The 21,045-nt window shown below is 34.1% G+C and overlaps 1 protein-coding gene across 1 annotated transcript; it reads right to left on the minus strand.

The window, feature by feature from the left end:
• Positions 1 to 2,869: 2,869 nt before the first annotated feature.
• On the minus strand, positions 2,870 to 19,854 carry LOC7496657 (methyl-CpG-binding domain-containing protein 9). Its single transcript, XM_002323974.4, is given in 11 exon segments — positions 2,870 to 3,506; positions 6,180 to 8,393; positions 9,055 to 9,489; positions 12,854 to 12,952; positions 14,184 to 14,516; positions 15,854 to 16,143; positions 16,146 to 16,158; positions 16,439 to 17,137; positions 17,257 to 18,342; positions 18,496 to 19,153; positions 19,328 to 19,854. Coding segments are annotated over 11 exon segments (6,552 nt in total). The 5' UTR covers positions 19,753 to 19,854; the 3' UTR covers positions 2,870 to 3,206.
• Positions 19,855 to 21,045: the final 1,191 nt, after the last annotated feature.

The raw sequence follows: 21,045 nt of genomic DNA on the forward strand, positions 1-21,045 counted from the left end.
GATATCCTATACTTTGATTATATGATCCATCATATATATGATGTTATATACAAGATCATATATATCTTATGCTTTGATCATAATAAGTAGATACCAATCTAATCCATGTGAAGGTCACTTGAAGATATTTTAAAATATTCTTAAATACTTGAGAAGAACAAAGAATGTTTTTTTAGTTTATTTTTGGAGATGAACTGTTGTTTATGGTTATTCAGATGCTAATTTTTAATCAGCTATTGATGATAACAAATCTTAGTCGGTATATGTTTTTATACTCTTAATAGTGGTGGTATGAGCTAAAGAGTTCCAAACAAGAGACCATAGCAGATTTTATAGCTGAATATGAATACATCTTTACGTCTGAGACAGTAAAAGAAGAGATCATATCATTGAACTATATGTGGTTCCTAGCATTATTGATCTAGTAGCCATATATTGTGATAACAATGAATTCATTGCAAAAGAAAAGAAACCAAGGTCTCATCAGTTATCCAAACATGTACCTAGGCGATTCCATTTTATTAGAGAAATCATAGAAAAGAAAAATATAAAGATAAAGCAAGTACACACAGAAAAGAATATGGTAAATCCTCTCACTAAGGTATTATTCCAACGAAAGCATGATCACCATATGAAGTGATATGGTATTAGATATATGGACGATTGACTTTAGTGTAAGTGGAAAGATTGTTATTATATATGCTTTATAGCCAATTGGTTGGTTACACTTGGTAAGACTTTATTTATGTAAAATCATATTTATTATTAATAAATGTTTTTATTTATCTTTAATATTCATTTATATGTGATTAATGAGTCACCCATGTAAAAAAACCATTGGAAAAAAAATTAAATTATGATGATTAATTAAGTGAGACTTGATTCTAAATAGGTTTTAAAAATTAAAGACTATAATATAATATATTCATGGGATTGCACATTGCCCTACCACCCATCAATCCTTCTTCATTTTAGACTATATATATTTTCTCCTAATAATTTTTAATCCTTGATCTACTCATTATGCTATTTATTCTTTAACTCTTTGATTTTAACCTATAACTTTTTTATGTTGCATGGATCTAATTTAGAATTTAATTTATTATTATTTAAAATGTAATCTAAGTAAGTATTAACTTAATTAAATTGGTTTGTATGAATATAATAGATCTTAAATTCTTGTTTTATGTTTGACATTTGAAGAAATAATACTCTTATGATTTTTATGTGCATAAAATATATTTGTTGAGATTTGATGTGGTATATGTATTATTAGGTTAAGATGATAAGCATATTTTATATTATCTTTTTATTTTGTTTAAAAAAGCTTTTGAAGAACTTTTTATCAAAGAAGTTAGCAATAGGCTAAATTTTTATTTTATAAATATGAAGACTAGTTCTCTATTTTAATTTTTATGTGGTTGTATTTATGTGATATGTTATTTGTCATGCTTTATTTTTTTATAATTGGTAACTTTAAATGATTATCTGATGCTATCTTAATCTAGATTAGTTTAGATGAGTCTAGATATAGGATTTGAAACCAATTTGGTTTCAATATAAGTGTTCTGTCTTGATTTATTGATGTGTTATTAATTTATTAATTTATTATTATCATAATCATAATCATAATCATCGTTATCATCAAGATTAATAGTTCAATTTGTTCATAGATAATGAGTTATTTCTCTGATATATCTTTATATCACTAATTAAGCTAATTTTGTCATTGAATATATGTTAAGTTTCTAATCTATTACTAAGGGAGATTTTCAAGTCAACTTGAAATAGTTATGTAATTTGCATTTTATACTTGAACACACATTAAGTTTCTTATGTGCTTCTAATATGCCAAGCATTCTAGTGATTTAAAGTTGCAAGTCATTCTTCAAATCACCTCATCTAGAATTCATTAAAAAGGTCAAATTACAAACAAAACAAAAACAAAAATATCAGGATAGAAATGTGAAAACAAATATTGGACTTGTAAAATAAAATATCAATAGGTTAAAAATTGGTGATAAACTCATTAAGAAAACATTAGGGTGACTAGTCTTTGGTCTTTAGTAGTTTGTGCAAGCAACCCCTTAACCAAAATTCTTAGGACAAGTGTTAGATTTTTCTTAGTTTTCACCTTCAAAAAAAATAAAATAAAGTAGTGACTCTACCATTCTCCAAGAGCTTCTTTTCTAGATCATTTAAATGTTTAGGTATGACAACATGAGGACTTCTCTATAAATAACATACTTGAAACTTACCCTATAGATGAGTCCATCTAGGACAGAGAGATTTACTAAAAGCATGTCAAATAACCATGTCTTTGACTCTATCTTTTCAGGACATTATCATGGTCAAGCAAACAAAAATAGAGCATGAGTTAGTAGGCTATAGGTTGGGTCAATAGCTAAGCTAAAGGAGCTAAAGAGATGATTCACATTATTAATTCTTATCCTCACTTTTGTCCATTAAGGAACCTTCGAGAGGGATCAAATGTATGGATCTCTAAGATCTAGTAAGAAGTGCTAAAATATGCTTAGTGCTTGATGCTGTCATTCTAAAAATACACTAACAATGAGGCATCGCAATAAGATGGCGCAGGTCATTCGTGATGCAAGACTCCTAATTTATTTCTTCCACGAGTTTGGATGGCTAGTCTAAGAGGGCTCAAGATCTTGTCTACACGTTAAAACATGCATAAGAGGGCAGCTAAACAACCATTAAAGAACACGCTCATAACAGTGTGGGGTTTGCTGGTCAGTCAGATTTTATCTCCCATTGACTGATTGAGCTAATCTCTAAGCACCCTACGCGTTCTTTGACGCCATGAAAGGGATCCCAAATAGAAGGATCATACTGTAACGAGATGATATTGAACGAAAACAAATTGGTGAATTAGAATGATCAAACCTACAGCTTCGAAAGTGTGTGTAGATGATTGATGGTAGAACCACTATAAAATAGAGATATCATTACCCATCTTCCTACTCTGACTCTTTCAATTTCTTTTTTTTTTCTTTTTTGTGAATGATACATTGATTTTTGTGTGGATTAGTTTCTTGGAGTATTTTGAATTTCAAAGAAAAAGGAAAGAAACAGATTTTATTTTACACCTCATCGACAGTCTACCCCACTTTCTCCTTCCCTGTCTCACCCCAGGCTTTTCTTCCGTATGCTAGGTACCCGAGCAAGCCTGGATTCCCTCATCATCATTCTGGTTCCTTCCTTTTCTTGTTAGACTTCCTGCTTACTTTGCTTTTGTCTGTTAGATCCAAACCAGGCAATGGCTTCTTATCCAGCATACCCACAGGCTTCAAACTGTTGGTTGAATCTAAGTTCGGCGTGGCCTTCTCGTACACAATCACAGCATCAAGGGAATATATTCGTAGAGCTAGGGAAGCAATTGTCGAAGTCTTGGCAGCAGCAGAAAACGATGACCAGTACCACCACTCATTCCGCAAATAATCTGTCTTAATCATCTCCTCCAATATAATTGTTGCTTGGATCATCTGAAACAAAAAGAGAATTTATTTGCAGGGTTATCATATCTAGGAGCAAAGATAACTAAAACCATGTTGAAATGAGTACAATAATACTCAGATTATATCTAATTATTTACAGTAGAATTTATCTGAAACATAAAAGAAAATTCTATTTGCAGCCTTGCCATATCTAGGAGAAAAAATAACCAAAAACTATGGAGTTGAAATAAATACAATAATACTACGTTTGCTTTTGCAATTGGAGTTGCTTTCACTCCAACTGAACTTACAGAAGTGTTTGGCAATGGAAAAGCTTGTGTGAGACCCATTCAAAATTATGGTCAGACCATTGATTTTGCAAAAGCAACAAAAACATGATTTTGGTGCTTTTATCAAAGGGAATTGATTATTATTGTTTTGTTTAAAGTTAGAAAAATAACCTTTAGATATTGTTTGGAAAAGCTAAGATATAAAAAATATTTTCAATACATGTACTTCTGAGTCATTTTCAGAACATTTTTTAAATAATCTTTTATTCAACCACGTGTAACCAAACACTTTCAATTCAACCTTTTCTCCATAAATGCTTTTTTTGTAACCTGGCCTTTTTTTTTCATACCGGGTAAGCCACAACAATACCAAACACACTTGGATTCTATCTAATTATCTACCAAACAAAATAAAAGACCGGATGGGATGCATCCAACCAGATATGAAGATAACACCAACGAAAAATTGAATGAAGGTTCAATTAAATATGGTCCTATATACTGAAAATGAAGTCAACAACTCAATTCCAATAAATACAGGAGGAAAAAAAAGAACATAAATCATCAACTAACAAATTCCCGATGACCAACATTAGAATTGCATCACTGCAACTAGTACATAGCAAATGTGCTCTTAGTGCCACCAACATAAGCAGAAGCATACATGCCACCACTATCATACAATATGTGCACAAAAGTAAACATATATACATAAATGATTTGTTAATGCATGTCAGGTAATCCTAACCTGGCTGCTATTTTGCCAGATAAAAAATGTACCCGCTTCTATTTCAACAAAAAAAAAAAAAAAGTTGGTTCAGTTAAAAAACAGTCCCACAAAGATCTTTTCTCCCGTGTCTAAATTATTGAGTCTAAATAAACAGTTACAGACTACAGCTTTCCATCTCCATCTCCATCTCCATTTTTCTTTTTCCAACCAAAATTAGAAGTCGCATTCATTTTTTAGAAAGAAATAAAGTTTCTATTGGTAGAAAAGTGAGATAATATACCATAATAATCTAAAATTTTTGTAATGATGATCATGTAAATTTCATCTTGCATATTGCTTTATCCTGTTTAGATAAAGAACTTTCGAAAACTTCTACTATTTATTAACACAAAAAAACTAAGATGATTGTCAGATTTATAAAAGAAAAATCAAGGGATGGAAGTGTGGATGCATCAACAACAAATAGTTCAGTTGTTCTTTTTAGCGATAACATGGTGAGAGCAAGAACCAATATAAATTAATATGGAAAAGAAAAGGCTAATCTTTGTTTGGTAAAAATGTTCATGCAGGAGAGAATGGTTGCTTGTTTTTTTTTTTCAGTTTGGAAATTGTTTCCCTTTGTTAACTAGTGTGCAAAATATAAAGGAGGAATATAGAAAACAACTTTAATGTGTTTTCCAAATCCAGTACAAATTCAGAAAATTGTAAAAGACTTTCCAGTTCTTTAGATGGAAAAATGGTTTATGGACACAGTTGTGTTATCTATTCCTTGTGAAAATTTGTTCTGTAGAACAGCCTTGTTTTCCACAATTAAACAAGCTTTAATGTTTTAGGCTTCTGTCACTAATTTCCTCTTCAAATTTTGGCTCTCTCATAGAAACAACATTTACACCTTGGTTAAGCGGTGAAGCAATAGTAAGTGAACTTTTACACAAATAGGTTTCTATTGAACATTCCACGGAATTTTTAATGATGGAAAAGCACTGACCAAAATTGCAATCTAGTGTAATAACAATTGATCTATCTTGTTTTCATGTCTTCTTATGGTGCTAAGAACATAAGCAGTCATCATGTGGCCATTGGATAGGATTGAAACTTATTACTTGCTAAAGAAGCCAAAACAAGTTAAATAATTATCATTAAACTCTTCAATATATGAATCATGATCTTTACTAAGTTCATGAACATATATCCTAAAAGTGTGTGGCTTATGGGTTAGCAAAATGCCAGCCAACTGCAATGGCTTATGGATTAGAAAAACAAACAGGCATGAGCACATGCATGTGGTTTTCATATTCCCCCTGTTTTTATTATGCTAAGAACATAAGCGGTCATCATGTGGCCATTGGATAGGATTGAAACTTATTACTTGCTAAAGAAGCCAAAAAAAGTAAAATAATTATCATTAAATTCTTCAGTATATCAATCATGATCTTTACTGAGTTCATAAACATATCCTAAAAGTGTGTCGCACAAGTTTATGAAGTCATTGAACTAGAAATGCAATTGCTCCTCCACCCCCTAGCTCGCAGAACATGAAATGATAACAGAAACAGCACAAAAATACGTCCAACCAAAAACAAATTCATAAGCACATCAAAACATATGTAGCAGCACCAAAGGTTTGATAGGCATGCAAAATGCATTCTAATAGGGTAATGAAATTAGCAACCAAAGAATAACAAAAGCAGTGAGACAAACCTCATAGATTGATCCTGCAGATTTAACATACACACGCCAAGCCAATCTTCTATCCAAATGCACTTTTGAGGGTTTAAGTGCTTCTTCAGGAAGGGCCGCTTCCATATCAAGCAAATTGATCTTTAGTCGCCTTAAAATATGCAAAACGTTTCCAGCTAAGGGCCTCAAGGATGACCGAGGAACTACACAGCAGAAACCAGCCCCTATTTCAGGAAAATGTTTATTTGAAGAAGATTTCTTTTTTCTATGTTCCACATGTCCTGGAGGCGGCTTCTCGGTTTTTGATACTTTGCTAATTTCATTTGCAACAGATTTCCATGAAGAATTATCATAAATATTATCAAGGGCTGCACTGCTTTCGCTCTTTTTTCCTTTTGAAACAACCATCCTTCCATCAATACTCAACTCATCACCAACAACACCATTATTTTCTCCATGACAAATCAGCATTGACATGGAATGATTGAGATCAGATGAAAGAGATGTGATAAATGAAGGAACCCCATTTGAACCAATAAGACCTATTTTATGTACCAATTCCTTGTTGGAATCTTCTGTCACAAACTTGGAACTGATTTCACTGAAGTCATAGGGGCATATCCCTTCATTTTGAGATTTAATTAACCTCGACCCAAGCCCAGAGGAACCACTTCTAGAAGTTTCAACCACGTCCATTTCACTGATAGGTACCTTTTGGGTGGTCTGGGATTTCATATTCCCCTTTACTTTTACAAAACCACTGATATATTCACTCTTTGCATTGGCTGGTGTAATTAAATTGCACCTACCGCCATTATGCTCATTGAATTCAATATCATCAGAGAAAGTTCGGTGGCAAGAGAGGCAGTGGTGTCTGGAAGGTAAAATGGGCTCTAAGCAATCACAACGGTACATTTTCCCCTCGCCAGTCACTCTTGCCCTTTTGACCAGCTTGTCACTGGTGTGTAACTCCACCAAGGGACCATACTTCTTCTCCAGAAACATCGCAGCCTTGGTAACAAGATAATTAGCAAATGCAGTGTTGTTGTTGTTTGTGATCACTGACAAAGCTTGATGCTCTTCTTGAACCAAGTCTCTAGCTTGTCGAGTCTCTTGAAATCTTTGCTTCAGACACTGTGAAATGGACTCTTTCAGCTCTCGTTCCTTTTGTACATCATCCTTCAACCAACTAATGAGTTGTTCAATTTCCTCCTCAGTTTCATAAGAAACACATGGCGAGCACATAGCCAGAACATTATTTGAAGTACATTGGAATGGAAAGAAAGTTTTTTGCTCTTCCAGATTTAAACGAGTGCCAAACTGATCTGAATTCCTTTGCTGCAATGTCAAACTTCCATCAACAATAACTCGTTGATCACTACCTCGTCCAGTTGAAGCCCAGTACAAGCGACCTCTGGAATCGGAACCCAAGAACTCCCTCCGCACAGATAGTTTCAAAAGTTGTGATTGTATCCTGCTAATTGAGTTCTGCAGATGAAGAAGATCATTCTTAACGGCACTCAACTCAAGATTGAAGCCTTCTGATTCATTGATAGCAACAGGAGGCACATGCTGACTCACGCGACTGTTCTCTTCTAATGCGGTGCCGAATCCTACATCTGGTGGTGGCAGAAGAGAAGTGCCTCTTCCAGCATATCCTTGCAGGTTACCCTGGAATTGAATTTCATCCATGTCACCAATTATTTGAGACAAATTATTTGGTCCGGATGATTTTTCATTTTCTCGAGAAGGTAATTTACTGCCATCCACAACAGCAAGGGGATCATTTACTTGCTCTTTAGTATCTGTATGATTCACAGTTTGGCTGTTACAACTATGGTTTTTCCCAGAACTTGATACAGAAGGGTATTTATCGAATCCATTAATCCTAGTCCCATCTTGGCCACCATTTAGTGCTGGCACATCATGACCAAAGGAGCTACAGTGGCTAGGTCCATCACTCACATCAGGTTGTTGTCCCGCCTGCTTGGGCTGGTTTGGAATTGCAGAAGCAAGGGCTTCCTTTAAACCAACTTCACCAACTGCACTACCATCCATATCTGCAGCTCTGGAAGCCAAAAATTCTTCTTTTGATTTCATGGTTTTCCATTCCATAGAGAATGCACGCAATTTCTGCTGCAACTCATTTGTTGTTTCTGCGCACTGTTCAAGGTTTTGACGAATAAGACCTGAGTTTAGCAGCTCATCACATAGAAACTTTAGCAAGTAGATTCTCTGCCAATAAAGAGTGAGCTTGTTAAGAGAATATGAAAAAAAGGAGACAAAATAAATAAAAAATCATAAAACTAAAAGCTTAAGCAGACACAAAAATGTTCACAGATTTTATTGCCATCACTGTTATATTGTTCCCATCAATTACATTTGAACAAACATAAGGAAGAGTAACAAATTCTATCAAACACCACAACCTTTTCCCTCATGAGAAAAGAATATCTCACATGTGACAAGACAGAAAAAATCATGTATGAATCACATGGTAGCATCTCCATAAATGAGTCTTTCAGTTCAGTGTTTCTCATCAGCAGAAAAGTGACTTGAAACAATTTACACCTGACATTTTAAAATTAGATATTCATTAAAGCATTCAACAATACATGCATGTGATAATTTATCAAGGGGATCTTGATGTCACATTTGATTAATTTTTTTCTCTTTTTAAATCACAATTCACTGCAGAGTTTTGCAACAAGTTTCTTTGCTTAGGGAATAGTGGGAGGTAAATCTGAGATTGTGGACTTCCATCATGTATAATTCTTCAGCTTTTGAGTTCAAGTAAATAGTGAGGCACATATGTCTAGAAAAGATAATATGAATCAAGACCTAGCAAGGCATATTGGAGCAAGAAAGGTACAGAGCACTAGGTCCACGCACAAACCTCATCAACACTAAACTCCCAATACTCTTTTTCTTTCATTGTAACGGATAAATGTGAGAGTTTCTCCAAGTAAACATGGGTAATTTCTCCCTGATACTTTTTACAGTGGACTATCCCAATAACCTGTGAAATTCCTGATGCCTCCTGAACCACATGTTTGCTGACAACACAAGATGGACAATACCAGTTCCCTTCAGGAATCCTTGCAAGTGGAGGATTCAAGCAATAAGTATGATACTCGGCATCACAAGTATCACATAACAGCACACTGTTATCATCTTTATCAACACCACATACTTTGCAGACCCCTTCATCCCAAGGAGCTTTTGGAACCTCGTGTATTGAAGCAAGAAAATCATCTAATTCTTTCTTTATTTCTGCACTTATGTGATCCAATTTAGCATAACCCTCAAATTTCTTAACAAGGGTGACCACCTACATGAAAAAATAAATACATATATTATATCTTCATAAAGGCATCAATAAATGAAGAGATAAGGAGCGATGAGTCACATTTAAAATTTACCACAAAACAGCAGGAATATACAGAAATAGCAATTATAACTTTGCTTACATGATCACAGATAATTCAAAAACTTTATACCCCAAACCAAGAAATCTACCATTGATGTGTATTCTGACCAGAAAGATGTCTGGATTGATGACGAACCAATTAGTCTAGCGTTGGGTTTCCAAGGAGGAGGACTATTCTCTAAAATGATATAGCAACTCCATCAAAGAGGTATGAAAGAAGGTCCATTTAACAACTCACCTAGGGTACATCATCATCATCACTTCATATTCTTCAGAAATTTGGATTGTCTCTTGTCCATGTTTTAGTTGATGGATTAATAAGACACACCCTTACATTGTGCCAGCTTGGTTAAATCAGTCCCCTTCCACATGTTTTTTTTTTGTTTTGGATACTTAGGTTCACTATCTTTGTTCCATCATTAACCCAACCGTCCTCCAACTGCATGCAATGAATGATTTTGGCATCTGTTAAAAATGTCATAGTGGAACCTATGGTTGTCAAATCAAGTTTCAATTCATGCTAGAAAGCATATTTTAAATCACATCAAATTGTGGATTTTAAGATTTGGAAACAAAGAAAAATATATTGCAGAAGATAAATACCACACTACAAATTTCTAACCATGTTTATTAAAATCTTGGATTCAAATAGTAAAATTCATTTTTGTGTAAGATAATAGTAAAATCGGAATTTTAATAGCTAAAATCATAAAATTGAGATCTTGATGGGATTTTCTAGGACTTTATATCAGCTCAAATTTTTTGGGCTACTTCCTTGTAGTCGGGTTTCCTTTTTGTTTTTCTTGTATTAGTTCATTATTTATTTTAATCTTGGAGCCACTGTTTAGTTTTAGTACTTTGTTTTTTATTTTTTAATTTGAGAAGGTGGATCTTTTTTCTTCACTGTTTAATTTATGAGATATGGATAATGAATACTTCTATAGTGGATTTGATATTTAATATTAAAAAACCAAAATACTAAATATTTTTAATGCCCGAGCGTTTGCTTTTGTTTCTAGGCTGGGTGGATCAAACATCCCTAAATGAAGGGTTTGCTATTGTTAAAAGATACATCTACAAAAAAAAAAAAAATTGAAGTGACAAAATTGCTTTGTTGACTATAAAAACCAAAGTAGAACATAATTTAATCTGCATCTCAAATGCTTTAGAATTCAGTTAAGTAAGAACAATTGGAGATGAGTTTTCAAAACATTGTACATGTTTATTAATTACTATTTTCATCTAAAAACAGCCTATTACTGATTCTTTTCATTTCTTGTTTCTCCTCACATGAATTATTGGTACTTCTTAACTCTGTGAATACGCTTCTTTTGTCCAAAAAAAAATAATTTCCTTGTTTTACTTTATGTGTGTATGTGTACTTCACTTTGATATGAATTAGAGGATGCCCACAAGAATATGATTTTTGTACTAACTGTTTGAATTATGATAGTTAAGGTCCTATGTGTATTCTTATTTTGTAGGGTTTTAATAATTCACAAGGTGTTATGATATTACATTCCAAACTTCTGATCTGATTTTTTGAACCCTCCAATGATCCTAATTAGAATCCCGATTTTAATAACCTTGTTTCTAACAAAAAAAAAAAAAAAAACATTTATTGAACAGAAGGTATATCAATTCATTTCACTTAATCAGTTTCAAGTTATTGAAGACTCTAAAGTCTCAAAATTCAAAAGATTAGAGAAATTGTTCCATGGTACTCGGATATCCTAACAAGTAAATTACTTCAAAGATATCCAAAAGCTAATTTCAAACCAGTCAAAATACCAAACCTGGCAATTTTAATAAAAAGTAGTAATCCTCCCTAATATTGATATCACCATTATCAGTATTCTTGCACTGTTTCACCCACTCCTTTCTCTTTCTTTACAGGAATTTTGATTTCTTTACATTTTGTCGTTCAAGACTTCTAGATTTGGAGCATCTTTGATGTTTACCATCTCTTCCAAATTATGCATTTTTCCTCTAAGGTTTATTTTTTATTCGAGTTGACTCTGCCATGCAACAAACCATACCAAGTTGAATTAAATTATAACTGAATTGCATGATTCACATCCATCTATGATTCAGTCTATGGCTCACATGTTTTGTATGTAAATTGTGTTGAATCTGAAGATTTTATCTCGTGATTAAATGTCTACAGATTTTTAGCAACCATATTAACTAACAAGTGCCCCAGATTTTATCTCGTCATTGAGTTAAGCCTCATAGTAGTGCAAACAACAAAAATACTCTTCTATGCAATTTGTCAGACAAAATGCAATCAAAACACAAATAAGAGGGGATGAAAGAACCCATAGAAGTTCTACCTCAACCAAGAAAGTGATACGACCATCCAGAACATTGATAAATCATAGCTACCAAAATACACCCAAGCAAAAGCACCATGCTAATCCACCACCCAAGAAATTCCTAGACTTGTGGAAATAAATATAACCAAATCATAGAGCAACTTGAAGCAGCGAATCTTCATAACAATGAACTTCACCAAGAGAGGGAAACATTTAATTAACTGGCCACGATTGTTATTGGGATACTTTTGAATGATGGAAGTGTGAAAAGTGATAGAGTGAAGGTGTTTGGTCAGTGGGGAAGTTTAAGCAAAAGGAAAGGGCAAAAAACAGAGAAATTTAAAGAAAGACCCTAATGTGGCATACGATTTATGATTATATGCTTTTATGTGGTACATACCACGTTTTCAATGATATCAGCAGTTAACAGCCACGCCATCATTCATCTAGCAGACATCTACTTTCGGACTTGTTTACCAAATATATATAATTTGACAGAATAAGAAAACTCCAATCAGAGAGGTTTTTCTATTCCCAAATTTTTTTCATACATCACGAATTTATTTTCATAATTTATTCCAATATGACTGTCCTGAAAAACTTCAATTCTCCCGAGATGATCAGCCACATACTTAATAACATGATCATTCAGCTAAAAGTTTAACTTAATGCTAAAAATGAAAATTCCTGACAGCATCATGACATGAATACATGATAAATTTTAATTTATGGACAAAAATTTCTAAATGCGAATACATCATGTTACTGAGATCTTCATTCATGGCTAACTACGACTGATGCATTAAATACATGTACATAGCAATGACAGAACAAGTTTAGCGAGCTATTGAGAGAAGACAAGGTAGAAGCTATTATTTCCTTGTACATGACTGCTAATAATGAAACAACTTCAGTAAGAAGTGGAGAGAGGAGGAAGCAGAAGTTATTACCTCCTTTTCAAACAATGATTCAAAGTTTTGGGAAAGTGTCTCGGCTAATTCAACCAAATCACCCTGTTCCCTGAATGCCATGCGTACATGGCTCCATAACTGCCAGGTAAGAGTAACAGTAAGTAGATTTTACTACCACTCAAAGAGTAACAGTAGTAAAACATTAGATCATCCATAGCAATCTATCAAGTTAGAAAAATATCACTAACTGAATTCAGCAGAACTGGTTGAGATTATATGAAAAGAAAGCATAAAGATGACTGAAATTTATTTATTTTTCATAGGAACAGAATAAATACTAGACCATTTTAATAAAATGTGGAGGTGATGTAATTCTTAAAAAGTTATGTATAAATAAAGATGACAGAAAAACTTAAACATTAATTTCTCAAGGACACTTACCAAAAAATGAAAGCTATAAAGATAATCAGCCACGAAACTGCATTACAGGTTTGATTCAAACATTCAATCACACATAACATTCAATGGACTTTTGCAACTTTTCCTACTGTACTTGAAAAACTGTTCAAACCTTCTAAAACCTGACTCTTCAGAATTAGGAAAACAACTCCACAAAAGCAAATGGAGAAACAGAAAACAATTGTCTAGATTACATCCTGATTCTAGAATTAATTCTTCGTAAAAAACCAAGAATACAAATTTACCAATCAGTTATCTAGAAACAAGGACCTGGTTTGAATTTCCATTAATGTAATTCTATTGAATTGGATGAAATAACACATGAACCAAACAAGACTGTTGTTTCCTAAGGTGGACAATTTGGGCAAACAACTGTTAGTAGTGTCTACCACTGGCAAAGCAGAAAACACTTTATATTTTTAATTTGTAAACATGTTCTCCACAGCTTTCTATTTTCTGAAAGAAAATATAGAGCTGGAAAATTCTCCACCAGCAAACAGAAACACACGAATCAAGTTTTGTGAGATCCTTAATACATTACAAATTCTAAACATTACACCAAACATGTCTTTCCAAGATGACAGGAAATCTATAACCCACCTTGACAATAAGAAAAGTAGAGCCTCCAAAAAGTTTCAGAAGTGATAGAACATAAAAATTGATACTGAATTTTTACTACAACTTAATCACAGGGCAGAACAAAGAAGTTCACTGCCATATCCAACATATAAATGCAATAAGAGCATTAATTCAAATAAACATACTTCAGGAGTTGAATGAATGAATAGCATACAAAATTAGTTCACGTTTGCAACATGCAAAGGAAAAACTTTCCATGTTAGAAAGCAACGAAAAGCTAGAATCATCAAAGGATTTACATGTCAAGCCAATTCATAATAAGTATACAAACCTCTCGAACATCTTCAAGAAAAGATTCATGTGAACCACCATAGGCTCCAGCTGCTAATCTCAAATCAATAGTCCTAAAATCCAGAGGACGAGAAACCATAGCTGGAGATCCAAGAAGCCCCTCATCATCAGTGTCGCAAGAATTTCTGAGATTTCTTCCCAGCAAGGTGCAAAAAACCTTTGCATCATCCGCGGCAGCAGCTTCCCGCAATACAATACGACATTGTTTCATTATAATGTCAGAAATAGGTATAGATATTTTCTTTTTATTTGTCTTGACCGCTTTTTGCTGGACTCCAGTTAATACATCTGCTAGCACTGAAAGCACAGCTTTCTGTGTTTGATCAACAAACAGCAGTGAATTCAGAATCAAAGCCTATAAATCAAATTCTCATAACAAGAAATAATACTAAGCTTAATGAAGCATACTCTTTCATAAACCATTTTCAACAAGTAAATTATAGGTGAAGGCTATATGAGACAGGAGTAAAGGGAAAACAAACAATTGGAAGAGGTCACTTTCATCAACAATAAGGCACCAAGTTTAATCTTAGGAGCACAAGATTCTTACATACAATTCACCAAATTACTAAACTGAAATAAAAAATTGCTGCAACAAAAGATAGTTTGGACACACATGTTCAAGCAGGAACTGCAGGTCTCAAATTTCAAAGATAAAAGGCATGAAGGTATAGCACATTATTCACATCATTTTGGATCCTATCACCGTTTCTGTTTCTCCAATGGTTTTAAATCCTGGCCAGCAAATTTTCACTAAAACCATTATCTTCAAATTTGTAATGGGTACTTTGAAAAAATGTGCACAATTCAGTTTCCACAGAAGAGTACAATTAAGATAAAAGGCTTTTGTGAGGATACAAATATTGTTTCCATCTCATATTGTCTTTAATAATACAATTACATTTCCAAGAAGCAATGTTCATCAATTTCATTTTTTTTTAAATCATTCATATGCACTAGGGCTTTTAAAAAATTGTACGTCAATGTCTCAAGCTTCTGTTATGAACACAATTGGAGGTTGCAATCAAGTGTCATTATTAATTTCACTTACAAATTTCCAACCAGGTAAGATTTTTGGTTCCTAGAATTTACTTTTCAACCCCACTCTTTTTGTTGTTTAAGAAAAACACTATGGCAACACCACCATTTGAGTTTAAAGTAAAAGTAACATCAACTGTTTCTGCTAGGGTTTGAGTAGTACTGCGCTTCAAAACTTCCATGTTCTTTGGTTTACATATTTTATTTTGAACATCAAAGTCTTAATGTCTTTCAAAAAGGGCCAGAACAACCATGTTTTAAAAATTTTCCATCGAGTACTATAGTACTCAGAAAATTTTTGAGTACAAAGAAAGGTTTCTGCTCAGCATGACTTGTGAGGCAATGGGAAAGAAAACAGATTTTAACTTCATTTTATGTTTGAAAAGCCAATCATCTTCTCAAGCTCTTATTATTTAAATTGCATCCCTATTTTACCCACTGAATTAACAGCACTTTTAAACAGAGCTTAAACTGCATAGGGACAGCACCTTAAAAGATCAAAACAAAGTAACATTCAGGCTACAGTGAAAAAAATAAATCAATAAGCATAAGCACAGAAAAATATACAGAACAGAAGAGATTCAAACAAGGAAACAGATTTTTGTACAGCACCTTTGTAGGTCCTGATGCATTGCCCTTGTACACTTCCTTACTAATTGAATGTTCCAATCTTGTTTTTGCCCATTCTGGTGGACATTTCTCCAGAGCATCGTAAACACACTTTCTGATTCTAGCTCCTACATTAGTGGGTAGCTTTCTAACAGGTTCCAGCACCTGTGCCCACTCTGGGATGTTACCATCTTTCATGTTATTATTTTCATGATCACAACTTGTATCAGCTGTTTCATCCTCTATGCTAAGAAAATCCTTTTTTCTGCTCAAAGAACCAAAAACTTTTTTGTAGCCTCTGCAAGAAACTGAAGGCAAAGGTTAAGAAATTAGTGTAAATTATTGTTTTTCTTTGTAACTTTCACTGCATCTGGAAGCAGATAACAAGCACACATTAAAGCATATGCACAAACCAGCACCACCAAGCTCAAGTAGATGCATCATGTTGAAGATCCTAACACTCGATTCCTTTTTGAACAAGGCTAAAGATAAATAACAAATTGTTTCTCTCATGCTACTAATAATTTTGAAAAAAGGTCTTTCAATATAATGTTTTGAGTTGATAGGGGGATTAAGAGTCAATCTTACAAGTGCATCTGCTTCCATGCCTGCAACTCCAGTAAGAGCGCCACAAAGCACCCCACCATCACCTTGTATGCAGCGAAACACTCTGCCCATTTCACGACCAGTAATCTCAGCAGATTCAAGATTACCATCCATAGTTAAGACTGCTAAGATGTATCTCCTGGCTAATTCTGGCCAAGTCAATTCATTAATAGGGAGCATATTGAGGTTATTTCTTCTTGTTGGAGCTGAGCTATCTGCGTCTTTCCTCCTTCCCCGTTTTGATTTTGTCTCCCCAGAATCAAAATTTGGATCTACTAGTGGAGCAATCTTGCATTGTAGCTCACTTATTAGCATACCTAACAACGAGCAATGTGCATTAGTCGAAGCTACACCACTGCGACTGATGTGGGTAACAGATGCAACTGTAGCTTGGCCTCCATCCTTCACTCCCATCCTACATCCTTCATCATTAACACATGCATGTGAATTACCCTCACAAACTGTCATGCCAGATTTATCAGGTAAAAATGAGTTTAGTCCACTCATACTATCTGCTTCATAAAAATCTATGGCTTCACTACCATGGACCTTGTTCTCAAGATTCTTTAGAAGATGAGAAAGATTAGACCATGGATTGATAAGTTCTTCTTCAAGTTCCTCTAAGGAAAGAGGCTCTTTCAAACCCAATATTTCATGGAAGCGCCACAATAACTCCAATACCTGCACAGACCCAAAAGTGTGAGCCCTAATGATTGAAGCAACTAAGCTCTCTATCCAGAAAGAACACACTGATTCCTTCAAAATCCTATACAATACAAGTAATTAGCATATGCACACACCTGATAAAAGTCACCAACAAGTACAGGAGGGAGCCTGGAACACAAAGGCCTCCCAGCAGGATATTGATAATCCCCCAAAATCTCTTTAGCCAACCTGGCTTTTTTGGATCTTTGAAATAAAGCATCTGATTCTGATCTACTTTTTCTTTTAGCCATTAAGAATCCATTTCCAACAGTTGGAGACACAGAATAATGACCCCTATTAATCAGAAATTCATACTTCAAACAGGCTTTTGCACCAGGGAGCTGTTCTATCATTTCTTGAACAAATTCTGTGTCCAACCCAAATCTATCCTGATCCAGCCATTCTGATAATGTAGAAGAGAAAGCCTCAAGTTCACCCTGGCATTCCAATGGGATTCCAACAAAGTTGGGACAGCTGCAAAATTTGGCTAATGAGGCAGAACTTGCATTGCTATTTTCATTCTTGGTATACAAGCCTGGTGAACCCATTTCATTATCTGCATGGTTGCAGGAGACCTTAAGAGTACCTCGCTGTCTATGTATTTCAGAGTAAGCATCCACTAATTTCTGAGATATCACTGTCCATGCTGAAGTTGAGGAACGCTCTTCCACTGAAATCTCACCAATCTCCTCTCCTAATACTTTATCACTGAACAAAAAGTTTTCAGACCTGCTATCAAAGGAGCTAGTTTGCATAATCTCCGATGTTCTATTTGAACTGCCCTGAAGACAGGTTAGAACATCATCATATGATGGCGGGGCAGGGTCTGCAAGAATCAACTCAATATTGTCATCACTTTCGCAATCGATATTGTGGAAAATCATATGATGACAATCTTGGTTATTGTGACTACTATACTGGCCAAAGTTTGTCCTACATAGAACAGTTAGCCCCTGAGGAACAGGCAACAATGAGCATGAGACCCTCCTAACCTTGAAAACAGGTCCAGAATCACCGCCATCTGACACTTCACACAAAAAAATGGATCCAGTAATCTTATCATGCCAACAGGATCTATAACCTACAGGCCAAATCAGGCTAGCATTATGATATGTAGGTCTCACATCGATTTTTCCCAAAGAAAGAACAAAGAAGTCTTCAAACTGGACAGGAAGTCCTTCCTGAAAGAAACATAAGGCACAGTAGCACGCACAAGAATCAGGTAAACAAAGAAAATGCAATATTTTGATGAGCACAAGTTGGACTGTATTTTTATCACCATGGCAGCAGTGGAGAATTACAACTGTATAAATGTAGATTGAATGTGTACTTACATTAGATGGCTGGAAATCAGATATGCCATCTCCTTGCATCTCAGATTCTCTAACTTCACCAAGGTTAGCGTTGTTAATTTCAATACTTTGACCATTGGAAAAAAGCTCCTTGCAGTAGCCGCTCACCAAAGTTGTTTTATGTTCAGAAAAAACATTGGTAAGTGAACATCTTTTGGACTTGCTCTTTCTGGGTAGATGCAAAGTTTCCTGCGGAGAGGGAGACACGTAACTTGTTGAGTCCGTGTCGATTGAATTACGATTAGGCATCAGGCCAAGATGGCAAGCAACCTCAGACATCGAGTGAAAAGTCTTTCCATCTGGAGAGCAATAAACTGCATAGAGGTCATAATTACTGATAGAATGTTTAAATTCGACACTCCAACCTTCTTCCAGAACACCATGCCTTTCAGAAATGAATTCTCTGAGACCCTGCAAGAAAATCTCACTAGGATTGCGAGACAATAATCTAATGGTTGTATTATTCCTGCTTCTAAGGCTTCCTTGAGGGAAACTCATCCCTGCACCCTCAGCACTTGTATCTGCAGTTTGCATAGGACGCATTACGTCTGACAATAATCCATACCCGGTGTAGAAAAGATTTGAATATGTGAGAGGGGGGGCACCAAAAGAATTATCACCCTGACTCTGAGTGTGCTTCCTAAAACAATTGTAAATGGAAACAGCAAGCATATATGAGGCATCTTCAAAATGAAATAAATATGTAGTTACAAAAACCCAAGAGTGCATTTGGCATGAATAAATTGAAAGAATGATTAACGATAATAATCTATGTACTTGGTTAATTAATTAGATAGATAGATAGCAGTTTCACCTCAAATTTGAAAGCAATTCATCCTCGGCATCGCTTGGTGGCGAAGCGTTGATGTCCAAAATCCGTTTAACACCTAATGGCCAACGTTTGCTCTTAACGCCGCCACTAAGGCACTCTCCACATAGCCATTCCGCCGAATTAATAGCTTGCCTTCCAGCGCAACCTAGGTGGAAACCACGCTCGCAACCGTCACAAACAACCACTTGACCCCGCACCTCCGGCTTTCCGCATGCCCCGCACATCGATCCCTCGGCCCGCAACCCAGCAGCCATTCCCGGCGCCGGGTCTGGGTTCTCGTGAAAGGACAGCACCACATCCAATGAATTTTCTGGAGGAGAAGAGGTCGAAGTGGAGGGGATCTCATTGAGATCGATGCCTAGAGGGGAGCGACTCGTTATATCGCTTGAATCGGTTGTGAGTTTCATTATCCGAGTTGCAATAGCAACATACTCCTAGTAATAAGCATTGTTCGTCTGAGTTGTCGTTTTGTTTGGTTTTTGAGAGAGAGACGGGAACATGCTACTAATAAAATATGTATGGTATTCGGTGAAGACTCAAAAGTGAGCGAATAGTCAAGCTGTTGGGTATCACTATTTTTATTTTTATTTTCATTCGGTTCCATTTGTTTTTTTAAATATTTTTATTTAAAAAATATTAAATTTATATTTTTTAAAAAAAAATTATAATTTTAATAGACTAGTGTAAAACAATAAATAAATTTAAAAAAAATATTATTTTAATATATTTTTAATTGATAATCCAAATATATTCAACATTACATTACTAAACACATATTATAAATTTAAATTTAATTAATTAGGTTACTGGCGAATTATGTTGGGAGTTAAATTAAAAAAATATTAATAAAAAATAAAATAAAAAAACTTAAATGACAAAAAAAAACAATTCAAATATGAATCCAAAATAAAATATTAAAAAGCCAACATATTAAAATGATTTAAGTCAAATAATCCTATAATAAGGAAATGAAACCAATTAATCCCAAAAAAACAAAATAAAATATATGATGAAAATTATTTTAAAATCAATCAAATATTTAAAAAAAGTTAATTTGATATTTTTAAAAAAAATATTGAAAAAATAATATATTAATTAAAAGTTGATTTTACTAAAAACAAATATAGTGGTAACCCAAATCATTCTTTATGAAGAAAGGTTATGATAGTTGTACTAAATTCTAATTTTATTCAAGCCATTATTCATTTTATTGTTTTTTACTATTATTTGTGAATTTATTTTAAGCCAAGACTAAAGTCTGTAATATTAATATGGAATTATTTTGAAAAAATTAATTGATTCTAATTTTTTTATTATTTTTTTTTGGCTTTTGGAATTCAAAATTAGCGACACAAAAAAATTATACTTAGAGGTGCGGTTCATTTATTTTTTATTCAAGTCTATTTATTAGATCTTCTAGCGTTTATAGCGTTACCCAGCCCATTGGGATTTTTTTCAAATCAAATATTTACATCTTGCCAATCTTATGAAATTAAAGATGAAGAAGAATTAATTCTTACATTAAAAATTCACTAAGTGTATCAATCTCCAAGAATTGGCAGATACATGAAAAAGAAAAAAACAATTTTTTTTAAGTTATTTGTGGAATCAATCTCAAAATTAAGAATCTTGTCCAATTAAAATTTGATTCCATTAAATCTTCGATAGTGTTTGGATATGCTAGTGCGACTGCGCCTAAA

The sequence above is a fragment of the Populus trichocarpa genome, chromosome 17 (genome assembly GCF_000002775.5).
Source record: "Populus trichocarpa isolate Nisqually-1 chromosome 17, P.trichocarpa_v4.1, whole genome shotgun sequence".
Taxonomy (NCBI): Eukaryota; Viridiplantae; Streptophyta; class Magnoliopsida; order Malpighiales; family Salicaceae; genus Populus; species Populus trichocarpa.